The sequence below is a fragment of the Scomber japonicus genome, chromosome 14 (assembly GCF_027409825.1).
Source record: "Scomber japonicus isolate fScoJap1 chromosome 14, fScoJap1.pri, whole genome shotgun sequence".
In the NCBI taxonomy this organism is placed as follows: domain Eukaryota; kingdom Metazoa; phylum Chordata; class Actinopteri; order Scombriformes; family Scombridae; genus Scomber; species Scomber japonicus.
In genome coordinates, this window is record NC_070591.1 from 4575318 (window position 1) to 4589045 (window position 13728).

Below are 13728 nucleotides of genomic sequence, written 5' to 3' on the forward strand. Positions count from 1 at the left end.
GCATAAAAACAGAAATGCAAATAATCATGCAAAAAAAAAAGAAAGAAAGAAAAGCAAACTGAATAAAGCCAGCTTTGAATCAAAGATCAGACTAACTATCTATGCATCTATCTATTTGCATTTTATTTGTTTTCTTCCCTTTTGGTGTGAGAAGGTACGTGAAAACTAGAGAGGTGACACAGAGACAGAGATGACATCAGGACCTCACCTTCCCCAGACCACGGCAAAATCTGATGCACATTTATTTCTAAAACCAAAAAATGTGAGTTACAGATTCCTTAGGTCTGTTTGTTAGATCTCTAATAGTTTATGAATGTTATGCTATTACATCATGCTAGATAATTCTTCTGCACATTTTATTTGATATTTCCTGTTGCTTATACAAATGTACAGTGCAAACTTGTTCTATGACTGTTCTAGTGACAGTAATTCATGTGTTGTGCTGTTTGAGAATTTATTCAGTGTTCAGTAATTGCTATATTTTCCACCATTCTCACTAGCTTTCAGCTCTGTGTGTTATGTGTATAAATCCATGCTAGATTCTTAATTAATAATCAGTCTGTATTATTGTGCTTTATTGTTACAGAACCACACACTGGTTTGATGCAGAGGACAGAAAACAGACATCAGCATACAGAAGTCATTCAGGTTGTGGTCCTGCAGCTTTCAAAGGTACATTTACTACATTTAACACTTTATTGTTGATTAACAGACCAGTTCAGAGGTATTGGTACATGTAGAAACTTAATACAAGAAAACTGAAACAGTCATAAAGAGCAATATGCAGTTTTACACATTTTTTTGGATGTAAGCTTAATGTTTTGGGGACGCTGTATTTATACTCTACAGTCTTTGTGTGTGTGTGTGTGTGTGTGTGTGTGTGTGTGTGTGTGTGTGTGTGTGTGTGTGTGTGTGTGTGTGTGTGTGTGTGTGTATTCCTCTTTATAACCTCATAGGTAGGTCTCTGAAGAATGGAGGAACACTACAGCAACAACAAGTTACAGAACAACAGCTATGATTATGATTATAACATCAGCTATCATGATGTAATTGAGCTACCGATTCTGCTAGACGTTGAGCTAGAGATTGTGTGGTGGATCGTCATCGTCATCTGTCTTCCTTTGATCATACTGGCCATCTACTATCTGTATTCTCTGGTGCGTACATTATACTGAATATTATATAGTGATGGATCTTAATAGATTTTGGAGTTAAAGGACTTGGTTGGCAATTTTCTATATTGTTCTTATTTTCAGCAAAATCAAACCTGATATATCTTCCTCTGTGCTGTAGACCTCAGTTGTTACCAAAAACCATTAAGAACATGTAAATGAACAGCCGCACTGGAAGACATGTTCTTTTGTTCCTGGTTACTGTAACTTATTTAGGATCAAGATAAAACAGATTTGGATACATGCACACATGCTTGGTGGTTTGACTCTGCACATGACATTTGTTGACAAAGAAGAAATAAGAAAAATGTACAAAAAAATGCTGGTCAAGTCCTTTAAAGGCAGGTGTTAAAGGTAGGTGTATTTAATAAATAATTAAAATACATTGTAAAGGTGCCTTTTAAGAAACCCTCTTTTGAACATCTTGGTCTGATCAATATGAGAAATTCTCAACAAGAGAACTCAAAGTTTTATTCATAGGGATCAATCAGTAGACTTTAATGATCAGGGGTTTAATTATCAGGTTTTTATAGTATTTAGTATTATTATTATTTAGTAGTATAATTATGACTAATATGGCTAGTTACCATCTGTGTGACTTTTTGACTTAAAACAACCTTTTTGTTCATTTCTAATAACTCAGTTTTACAATTTAGACATTATTGTTGACATTATTAATCAAATCATTTCAAGATGTTGCCCAATCCTAAAATTCCATTTAGACAATATTCAGAGACATGACTAAGTTCAGAGCAGCATGTTCACAATTGAAGTGCTTTTTCTATTCATGTTCTCCTGCAGGTACGTCATGATCACGTTGCTCCAATCTACGTCATCAACCTTCTCATCTCTGACCTTATTCAGCTCTGTTGCATGGCCACATTGTTGGGAAACCTCAAGGGTGTTCTGTTCTTCATCATCCTCTCAATTCACCTCTTTGGTGTAACGGCCAGTGTCGGCTTCATGGTCTGTATTTCCCTGGAAAGGTAACTATCTGTTTTCTTATTATGTGTGTATTGCTAGGGTTGTCACTTTTTCAAAAATGTTTGAACAAAATTGTAAAGACCTGCAATTAATTTATTAATATGAATGTCGCTGACACCAGACTGAGTGTGCTGAATAATATGCAGTCAAATGAGGTCAGGGGCGTAGCCATTTCAGAAATGAGGGAGACAAATTGTTCAGAGGTCTATTGAGTGATTTATCATCTTCTTTAGTGGCTAAAGAACCACATAACCACAAACAGCACTCTGGTTGAGTTGACACAGAATGACTCTTGAGCATCTACAGAGTAAGTAGCCAGATAATTAAGTGCCAAATGATGACACTGAACATGAAAAGTTCTATAAAACACCATTCCTGTTTCAAATTATCAACATCAAAATTGAATGGAAGTGACAAGATAACAATAATAAGCCATATAATTAAATTTAATGGCAAGAAGTGACAAGCAGGCACGTGCACACATAGGGCCCTAGGGGTGCTTGAGTCCCTGCCCTTTTTGCCTCGTATTAAAGTGCCCTCTGTGTGTGTGTGTGTGTGTGTGTGTGTGTGTGTGTGTGTGTGTGTGTGTGTGTGTGTGTGTGTGTGTGTGTGTGTGTGTGTGTGCGCGCGTGTTTATTTGTTTGTTTTAAATAACATTAAAAAATTCCTGTTAGGGATGTAAAAAAACAAAAACGGCGGTACAAAAACTGTACCCATTTCTTGTAATACGGGGTTGTTGTGTGTGTTGAGCCGCTGCTTCTCTGTCCGTTGCGGCTCCGCTCGGACTGAGGAGACGTGACAGTGGAGCAACTTGAACCTGTGAGTTATGGTCTAAAAAAACGCTCTAGTCAATTATTCAATAATTCTATTTTTGCCTGACGTCAGAGCACGGCGCATCATTCACACAGAGCAGATCGTGCAGGACAGGAAATCGTGTACAAAATACAAAATGAAACACCGGGTTAATTTTCAAAATAAAATGCAGCGTGTTTACGGCGGATCATATTTCCCTCACTACAGGTCTGAAGTACAGGTCCGAGGTTTAGATATAAAGTTTATTGTGACTTTGATAATGTGAATGAACTCATGTTGACAATAATTTGTTGACACAAAATAAATGGCAATTTCATATCACTTTCACCTACAGGACAAACCCGAAATACTCTTCAGATGGTTTAGTGTTGTAGTTGTTCATTAAGGAAAGCTCCGCTCACTATTTTCCTCCATTAAAAAACAACCGCCTATTAACAGTACCTCAGTTTATTGATGGGTCAGCAGGGCATGCAACAGGTGGACCTGGTGAAGTTTTAGAGCGCCCTCTGCTGGATCACAAAGAAAACTACTTCAATTGGTCTGACAGACTGCAGCCTACATTCCAGCAGCTCATTACAGCTTGAATATGAACTTTTCACCCCTAGAGTCTCAACTGTGGCAAAATGAGTCACACAGGTATTCATTAATGCAAGAGTAAATTAGTCAAAACATAATAGTGAAAATTAACAGGAAACAACAGATAGGTAGGGTTAGTCTGTAAAACCAGTCATCTAGGAAGTGGATGAGTGTGTGTGTGCGCGTGTGTGCGTGTGTGTGTGGGTGTGTGTGTGTGAGAGAGAGACAAGGTAAATGAACCAAGAAAGCAATGCAGGAGTGTGTTGGGGAGAGGAGAGCCTGGCACACCGGATCCAGGGCCCTGTTCCAGGATTACCAAATAAACCAGGTTTATTTCATTAGTCTGGCTCATTTTCCAGCAGATTCGGTTCCATAAAGCAAACTCAGCATAGTTCAAGCTCAGTTACCATGGCAACTAATACAGGCAAACTAACCTGGTCTGGACCAGGCTAATTGTCTGGACCAGGCTAACATATTATATGGCTTCATTAATGGCCATCATTTAAAAAAAACAAAGGTCGACTTAATAATATAAATATATATACACTTATATAGTCGAGTACATAGTCAACTTAATTATATATATGTATATGTATTTGTGTCTGTGTGTGTTTATAATATTGAACATTGAGGCCTGACAGAATAACAGCCTCATAAATATTGAACAACTGCAAAAATATTAAATATTTAATTTAAATCCATGCCTTTAACTGGTAGGAAGCGCTGTTTCAAAGGTATTGGTTATTGATAGGTACATTTAAAATAATGTCTTAAAAGTAAACTAAGCTGTGTTTAGTGGATGCATGTCTAGGCGTTTCTCTTTTTCTGTTAATTGATTAAGGTCCAGTAACAACCTCAACCCATGCACTGTTTCTCTGTTAGTCAAGGCCTGTCCCTTGATTGAGGAGGTTGTACATGACAGAGCTGCTATAGTACGCAGGGCTCTGCAACAAGAGCACACCTTCAGAGACAGATCAGACCTATTCAATCGATCAGCAATTTCCTGCCAGCCTTTTCTCCTGGATTTTATTTATTGTTTGTTGTGATCATAAGTTTAAATCCTTCATATGTCTTCAGAAGTGTGTGCTCGAGACTGCTGCTGCTCTGTTGCTCTTTTGTGGTAAATTTTGTCGTTGTGAATCCGTTTGATCTGTGTTCGACGTCGTGGGCTGCTCATGAATGGCGCGCACATGCAATTAGTCTGAATACTCGAGCCTCTCTTGAATTGTGTGAATGTGGATCGGCCTTTAGGCAAGGCAAGGCAAGGCAGTTTTATTTATATAGCGCATTTCATACACAATGGCAATTCAATGTGCTTTACATAAAACAGAAAAACATGCAATTTGAGAAACTTAAAACATACAATTAACCCCCCCCCCCCCCCCATAATAAAAACAAAGTACAGAAAAATAGAAAGACATAAATAAAATGATTGCAGCATAAAATAATAAATTAGCTTTAAAATCATTAAAAGGACAAAGAGTGCAAATGAAAGATTAAAATGTAAAGTGCTTTAAAAGAGCTCAATCGTAAGCACAGGAGAAGAGAAATGTTTTTAACCTGGATTTAAAAGTGTTCACTGTTGGGGCTGATTTCAATTCTGCTGGTAGTTTGTTCCAGTTGTGTGCAGCATAACAGCTAAAAGCTGCTTCACCATGTTTAGTTTGAACTCTGGGCTCAACTATCTGACCAGAGTCAGTAGATCTCAGAGCTCTACTGGGTTTATATTCTACTAACATGTCATTCATGTATTCTGGACCTAAACCATTCAGTGATTTGTAGACCAGTAGCAGAACTTTAAAATCTATTCTATAGCTGACTGGGAGCCAGTGTAAAGACTTTAGAGCTGGAGTAATGTGCTCTGATCTCTTTGTTCTGGTCAAAACTCGAGCTGCAGCGTTCTGAATGAGCTGCAGCTGTTTAATACTTTTTTGTGGGAGTCCAGTCAGAAGACCGTTACAGTAGTCGAGTCTACTTGAGATGAAAGCATGAATCAACTTCTCTTGGTCTGTTTGGGACATAAAACCCTTCACTCTGGATATGCTCTTAAGCTGATAGAAGGCTGTTTTGGTGACTGATTTGATGTGACTGCTGAAAGTCAGATCTGAGTCAATCAGCACGCCAAGGTTTCGGACTTGGTCCCTAGTTTTTAGAGAGAGTGACTCGAGATGTTTACTGACAGCAATCCTCTTCTCTTTATTGCCAAAAACAATGACCTCAGTTTTGTCCTGATTTAATTGAAGGAAATTTTGGTTCATCCAATTAGTTACTTGCTCTAAACAGTGACACAATGACTGTATTGGACTGTAGTCATCTGGGGACAGTGCTAGGTATATCTGTGTGTCATCTGCATAACTGTGATAGTCTATATTAGAGTTCTGCAGAATTTGACCCAAGGGCAGCATATATAGACTGAACAGTAGGGGTCCAAGAACTGACCCCTGAGGAACTCCACATGTCATAGCCACTCGATCAGATTCATAACTTCCAATGGTCACAAAATAACTCCGCTCTTCCAAGTAGGACCTGAACCAGTCTAGGACTGTTCCGCTGAGTCCTGCCCAAGTTTCCAACCTGTTCAACAGTATACTGTGGTCCACAGTGTCAAACGCAGCACTGAGATCCAACAGGACCAGAACTGACACCTTGCCTGAGTCAGTGTTCAACCTTATGTCATTTAACACTCTAATAAGAGCTGTTTCTGTACTGTGGTTAGGTCGGAAACCTGATTGAAATTTGTCAAAAAGGCCACTGGAGTTCAAGAAATGACTGAGTTGATTAAAAACCACTTTCTCAACGATCTTGGCTATAAAAGGAAGATTTGAGATAGGTCTGTAGTTGGTTAACATGGAAGCATCCAGCGTTCTCTTTTTTAAGAGTGGCTTAATGGCAGCTACTTTTAGGAGTTTAGGAAACACACCTGATTTAAGTGAGCTATTTATTACTTGTCGCAAATCTGTTTGGACAGAGTTCACAATAGTTTTAAAGAAATCTGATGGCATTGTGTCAAGACAGCATGTTGATGGTTTTAGATGCTGCACTGTTTCCTCAATGGTTTTTTGGTCAACTGTTTTAAATTGTAGCGGATTTGTATAATTAAACACTCGTTAAAAGGGGCACCACCGGACGCAAGATCCGGAAGTTATGATTATTCAATTAGGATTAATTAAATAACCATAACTCAATTAAATAGATTTGATTAAGGCAAATTTAATGAATCAGTCAAATATCTTTAGGCTCGTGAATTCTAGGCGTCAGGGAACTTCTTAGTGTATTTAAACCAGAAATAATGCACACACACACACAATTTGTCTATGATACTAACAGGCTATTTATTTAAACACATGGATTAAGTAACAATAGATATAGCGTCATGAAACATATGCACACATATAACATCAAAGAGGTAGGTTAATTATGCTCAGTGAAGGTTAATAGCACTCAAACTCATGATGCAGCAGTGATGACTGAACAGTCTACTCCTAAATACTATGTAAAGCTATTCTGTCGATATTAATAACTATAGGGCAGTGGAGTTGAAAAGGTCAGCTACAATCTTTCACCAGCCTGTGTAGAATATGGAACCATAACCCTACTTGTGCAGAAGACGTCGATCGTCAGCCCTGGAGTGGTTTTGGTCGCGAACCCAGTGGGAGGTTGCTCTCTCTCTCTCTCTGGCTTTAGCAATGCGGGACTGGTTGACTGGCTTCGGCGGGTGGTGACTGGCTTCGGCGGGTGGTTCGGCTGAGTGGTTCTGCTGGCCTCGGGAGCTGCAGATGCCACTGGCGCTTCGTGGTGGATCACAGGCGGTGAGGAGACGATGTTCTGTGGCTGACTCAGTTATTCTTAATACCTCAGTTCAGGCTGGCCAGCAAAGCCGAGGTATCTTAGTCCATAAAAAGGTTCAGAGTGGTTCTCTTGAATTCAGCTTGAATTACTGAGAGAGAAAAGTCTTTTAGGCCGTGCTGAGCCTTGGAGATGCAGAGTCAGATGTGGTTTTCTGTCTGAGTCCGAAACGGACAAAGGTTGAAGCACGTGGGCTTTTAGAAAAGGATAAAAAGGTAAATAAACTACACTGGGATAATCAAAAAGGCAGCGACGTTAACTGGAATACGACTGATTGGCTTGTAATAAAAATCAAAGATAACTGTGCAAAAAGGAAGAATGCTCTAAGCTGCGAAAATACTAAACAAAGGATTACTTACTAGAAAAGTTTTAAGAGGTTATAAACGAGCAGCAAGGAGCAAAACAAGTAAGCACAGGAAAAAAGAAAACAAGAGGGTGAAATTTCAAAATCTGGCGCTTATGTATCACGGGGGATGGATCACACGGGGGATGGCTAAAGACCACGCCCACCATCCGGAGTGAGGGCTTCTCTCTCCTCCTTCGAGATAGCAGGGAGGAGGGGTCGTCTCACTATTTTAATCGGAATACTAGGATTTAATTATTTAATATCTCATCACTGCTGCCTCATCAGCACGAGGGGAATAAAATAATCATTCACCCTAATACAGGCATACAGATACAAAGTGGCATAACATTCGTAGATATTCTTGGACTCCAGTCCCACAATCAATTGAAACATGCATGTTCTTCCTAAATAAGATTATGCTGATTTTATGTTAGCAGAGGTAGCAAACTTTACTCATATCATATCTCCTACATTCCTGTTGGATCTTAAACCTGTTTGTAGTTGCCAACAATGATAGTCATGCATGTCACACTCATATGGGATTTGTCGGGTAACATAGGCATCAAAGAATTATAAAACAGAAATATAATGTTACAGAGATCACATTGTTCATTAAAAAGGGTTAACATGTCATTTTAAAGTCATTTATCTTGATTGTCTGTTGCATTGAAGGAAGGAATAGAGTTCATTTAGAGGTTAGTGTAACAAGAGGATGATTCTCCTTAGAGTCACACATGGGTTCTGTGTTACCTCACAGAACCCAGGGGATTTCACGCGTAGGTCAAAAGGTCTCTGAAAAGGCCCCCTGGAGGGATGGAATGGGGGTGAAAAGTTTGCTGGGATCGTAAAAGCTCCCCTCCTTTTGCCCAACTCCTACCTCGTGACAGGAAAAGGGGTGAAGGAAAACAAACCAGCTCCTTCATATATTTGAATTATCATTTTACTGCCCCTTTTTCAGGGCATCAAAGCATTCCATTGTCGGAGGGCTTGCTATGGATCAGTCCTCATGCTACAAAATTCTGACATTGCAGTTGAGTTATTCCTGGGAGGTCTGAGGGATTGCATCATTTTATTGTTGTGTTGATTTGTGTTGATATTTAACCTTATGGACTGGATTTTTTCACTGAAAAAGCAAGCATTCATTTTTCTGTGGAAAGGAGTTCTGGAGCTATCTGTTGAGGGGGGGTTGTAAGCTTATCAACTGTAGCAAACAAAGTACGAGTGTTGTTGATGTTCTTATTAATTATTTCAGAAAAATGTTGCTGTCTAGCTTTGAGTAACTCATATTTAAAATTACAAAGACTTTGTTTGTAGAGGTCAAGGTGAATTTGAAGTTTAGTTTTTCTCCACTTACGCTCTGCCTTCCTGCATGCTGTTTTTAAAGCCTTTATCATCATAGTGTTCCTCCATGGTGTTTTCTTTCTGCTCAAGGTTGTCTTAGTTTTAATAGGTGCAACAGCATCCATGACATTTGAGATTTTCCAGTTAAATTTATCCAGGAGTTCATCAACTGACTCTGCACTCACAGTTGGTGACATAGCTATAGCCTCCATAAACTTTGCACTGGTATTCTCATTTATGTACCTTCTCCTAACAGACACAGAGGTTAACTGAACATTTGGAATGATCTGTAAGTCAAAGAACACACAGAAATGATCAGAAAGAGCCAAGTCCTTAACATCAACAGAAGAAATATCAACACCTTTAGAGATAACCAGATCCAGAGTGTGGCCTCGAGTGTGTGTGGGTCCTTTCACATGTTGCAAGAGGCCAAAAGTGTCAAGTAGAGCAGAGAGTTCTTTGGCGTTACTGTCCATGTTATTGTCTACATGAATGTTAAAATCCCCTGTTATGATAAAAAAGTTGTAGTCAGTCCAGATAACTGACAGCAGTTCAGCAAACTCATCAATGAATTTTCCTGAGTATCTTGGAGGTCTATAAATGATTAAAAAAAGAACTTTTGGATCACTTTTTAATAAAAAACAGAGATGTTCAAAAGAGCTAAAATCACCTAATGTAATTTCCTTGCACTGAAATACAGATTTAAAGATGGCAGCAACTCCTCCGCCTTTCTTACCAGTTCGACACTTGTTCATAAAACTAAAATTTGTTGGTGCTGCCTCATTGAGAATAGCACAACAGCTACATTCAGTCAGCCATGTTTCACTAAGAAGTAAAAAATCAAGATCATAGGTCATAATGACGTCATTAACTAGCAGTGATTTGTTTGCTAGCGATCTGATATTGAGTAGAGCTAACCTTGTGGAGATAACAGGAGACACTGGTATATTTTGAGGTTGACATGCTATACTTAGTAAATTAGCAGATTTAATTGAACTCTTGTTATTTCTCACCAGTTTAACCATTCTTCTGTTACCTGTCATCACAGGGATTGAGAAAACTACCTGAACTCCATAGGGCCCTGACTTTTCCTGGGGGAGAACATAATTGGTATCAGTATTGCAGCCTGGACCCGGCACATATCAGTCAGACTCACAGATGATCTGAGTCAAAGGAGGTGGGGGGGCTCTGTGACTCTTGGATGATGGTTGTTTCCAGCGTGGTGGAATGGGAGGGGCTTGACGATGGGGGAAGTTGAGGGGAGAAAAAATGGGATTTGTGCGTGGTGTGAGTTGGATTCCAACATTAACAAGGTCATTCATCCTGTCGGTGAAATCCAGAAGTGGGGAGTCCTGACTGAGTGGAGAGAATGAAAGGCTGGTGGGTGAAAGTTGGGAGTCTCCAGGTGGGGCTAGGGGAGACTCCACTTGTCGGGTTGTTGGGGCTGGGGGAGACTCCACTTGTCGGGTTGTTGGGGCTGGGGGAGACTCCACTTGTCGGGTTGTCGGGGCTGGGGGAGACTCCTTCTGTTGGGTTGTTGGGGCTGGGGGAGACTCCTCCTGTTGGGTTGTTGGGGCTGGGGGAGACTCCTCCTGTTGGGCTGTTGGGGCTGGGGGAGACTCCTCCTGTCGGGTTGTTGGGGCTGGGGGAGACTCCTCCTGTCGGGTTGTTGGGGCTGGGGGAGACTCCTCCTGTTGGGCTGTTGGGGCTGGGGGAGACTCCTCCTGTTGGGTTGTTGGGGCTGGGGGAGACTCCTCCTGTTGGGCTGTTGGGGCTGGGGGAGACTCCTTGTGTTGGGGCAAGGATGACATTAAATCCTCTCTCTGGGTGTGTTGACTTTCATGGTCAGTCCTTATCTCAGGCAGTAACAATTCTTCTCCAGAACGCTGTCTTATCTGTTGTTTTGGATTGTCTCGCCTCTTGTCCTTGGCAGGGACTGCTGGTGACTGACGCACAAAATCAAAAATGTTGTAGCTTAACAGCTGTACTCCTGACTTGTTAAGGCAAAATCCATCTGCCTTAAAGAGGTGTCTGCGTTCCCAAAAAATGTTGAAATTGTCAATAAAATTCACTGATTGAGCAGCACACGTATCTTTGAGCCATCTGTTGAGCATCATCAGCCTGCTGAATCTCTCGTCTCCTCGCCGAACTGTCGGTAGAGGTCCACTGATAAACACCTCAGTATTCAGACCTCGAACTTTGTTCAGCAGATCATTAAAATCCCGTTTCAATACCTCTGATTGTTGCTTGATAACATCAAGCGCTCCTGTGTGTATGACGAGAGATTTCACTGTCGGATGCTCAGCAGTGATTTCCAGAATTTTCTCTGAGATATCGGACACCATGTCGTTGGTAAAACAGAGTACTTTGGTGTTTTTGTTGAAAAAGTGTTTTATCATATTCACAGCTCTGTCACCCACTATCAGTGTCTGAGGCCCAGTGGTTAGCTCTTTCTGCGGCCTTTTAGTTTTTGATTTAGCCACATACCTTTCTCTGGTGCTGGAAGATGACCTTTCTTTTGGAGAGTCAGGGTCTTGTAAAAGTGGAGCAAATCTGTTCTCTAGTAGAATCCCTGTGTCTTGGGTCGGTTTGCTCTTACTTTTTGTTTTTGCCACAGTCCACGGCTGTTTTCTCCTTGGTACTGGGGTTGAAGAGACCCTCCTTTGCGATAGCAGTGCAGGCCACTCAGTTTCATCACGAGCCTCCGGGTGCTGGGTTCTGCCTGTTAACCGTCTTCCCATATCTAAGGGAAGCGATGATTTATTCTTTGGCCTTGCACCAAGAGAGTTCCAGGGAGGACTACTGGTTGATTTACTGCCGTAACCACCAGCCTCCTGCTTCTTGGTGGTGCTAATTAGCTGTCTGTTAGCCTGCTCCTGTCCACTGATTTGGGTCATCTGTAGAGTGGTTTCATTCCCATATTGTCCATTTACCTCCACGTTGACTTCAAGTCGCTGAATTTTCGTCTCCAGTACCGCTATCTTCTGGAGAAGTTTGTGGTAATCATCCGTGGAAAAGGGAGGCATCTTGCTGCTAATTAGCTTAGCTTAGCTGAGCTCCTCAATCCCAGTCACTATAGTGCAGGCTTGTGCTGCTGATAGGCCACACTCACGAAGTAAAAGAGTTTAAATAATAATGGTAGCCTTGAGATACTTTCATAAATTAAGTTCCCAGTGATATAGAAGTATCCAGGACCCGCTTTCCATAAATTTAGTAGCAAAAGGACAGGATTTCAATGGAAAAAAGAAAAGTAAAGCGGAGAGCAAAGAGCGAAGCGTCTGCACTCAAGCAAAGCAGGAAGTAGCCAGCCAACCCCCCTTTATGGAACTGCTTTAGCCTGATCTCATTTGTTAGGCTCATTCAAGTCAGGTGTCAGGTCTGCTTTTCTGAGCTTGCTTTATGGAACGGACCCCAGGTGTCTGCAGACACAACACAGCAGCGACAAGAGCAGCAAAGCAGAGGAACTGTCACAACCCCACATTCAAAATAATGTTCAAATTTCAAATAAGAAGTGACAGCCCTAGTACTTACATGTGTTTGATCATTAAATCTCAATATATTTCTGAAGCATCCTTGAGATCCTGATTATACTGGAACTGATAATATTAAGATGATCTATGTTTCTATCTTGTATTACAGGTATTTGCTCATCGCCTGGCCTCTGTGGTACCGCTTCAGAAGAACCGTGAAGGTCTCAGTGATGGTCTGTGTTGTGGTCTGGGTCTTAGCTTTGGCCCTTTCTGTTTTGAATGTATTCATTCCCATGTTCAGTAGCGGTAGTCTCGAGCCCATTCCAGTATTCCTTCTCCTCCCCTTCCCCGTGCTCATCTTCTCTGTGGTTGGGATCTTTAAAGGCCTGTCTGCTGCCATCTCTGTGTCCTCTGAGGAAAAACGACGAATTGTTGGAGCTACGATTCTGGTGTTGCTTAATTACACACTGCTGTTCTTGCCTTACATAATTTGGACCATAATACCACATCTTTATATGACTTACTATTCAACATTCATCTTCTTCAATCCTCTTGGAGACTTGGTTCTGTATGTTTTCATGAGAAAAGGGGCCATAGACAAGATTTTAGCCTCTGTGTGTTGTTGCAGGATGGAAACACAGCAGCAGCAGATTATTGCTGTAAATGATAATAACATGACGGCAGTCAGCTCTGTGTAGGCAGAGAGAAATTCAGGGAAATAGAAAGGAAGGGGGACAAGAGAGTCACTGATATACAATAAGACACCTGACGGTCAATTAAAAACAAACAAAAACAAATGTTTCTGTAGAAGCTCTGTCTCTTTAAAATTAAGCTCACATACTGCATCAGCAAATTAGTTTTTTATGGATATATTTAGGCATGTTGGTTAAAGGGACACACTAACCCTAATTTCAACATTGTATATTTCAAATAAATGTGGCTTTATGGGTCATGCTCACTTTTTACTCCCCAGCCTTTTTATATAGATTCAGGAAAATGAGGACTGAATCAAAGTTTCATTTCAATCGTTTGTTTCAGAGTCTGAATGAAAGTAAACACAGAAACTAGTTGTCTGTAGCAGCCATTACGGCTCATTTCTTAGGGATCTACATCCAGGACAGATTGCAGATCATTATTTTACATGTGTGAGGCTGTGGCTGCTTTTACATTTATTCAAGCT

The 13728-nt window shown here is 40.7% G+C and overlaps 1 protein-coding gene across 1 annotated transcript; it reads left to right on the forward strand.

Moving 5' to 3' along the window:
- The first annotated feature begins 971 nt into the window (after positions 1 to 971).
- Positions 972 to 13246, forward strand: LOC128373292 (G-protein coupled receptor 4-like). The gene is made up of 3 exons (XM_053333581.1): positions 972 to 1157; positions 1974 to 2158; positions 12718 to 13246. The coding sequence occupies exons 1-3, from the start codon at positions 972 to 974 to the stop codon at positions 13244 to 13246; spliced, it is 900 nt and encodes a 299-aa protein (XP_053189556.1).
- The last annotated feature ends 482 nt before the right edge of the window (positions 13247 to 13728 follow it).

Excerpts from the sequence above, each read along its gene's own strand:
- LOC128373292 (XM_053333581.1), top strand. The coding sequence starts at position 972 with ATGGAGGAACACTACAGCAACAACAAGTTACAGAACAACAGCTATGAT. Across the intron at positions 1,158-1,973 it reads TCTACTATCTGTATTCTCTG|GTACGTCATGATCACGTTGC; the intron begins GTGCGTACATTA and ends GTTCTCCTGCAG. Across the intron at positions 2,159-12,717 it reads GTCTGTATTTCCCTGGAAAG|GTATTTGCTCATCGCCTGGC; the intron begins GTAACTATCTGT and ends CTTGTATTACAG.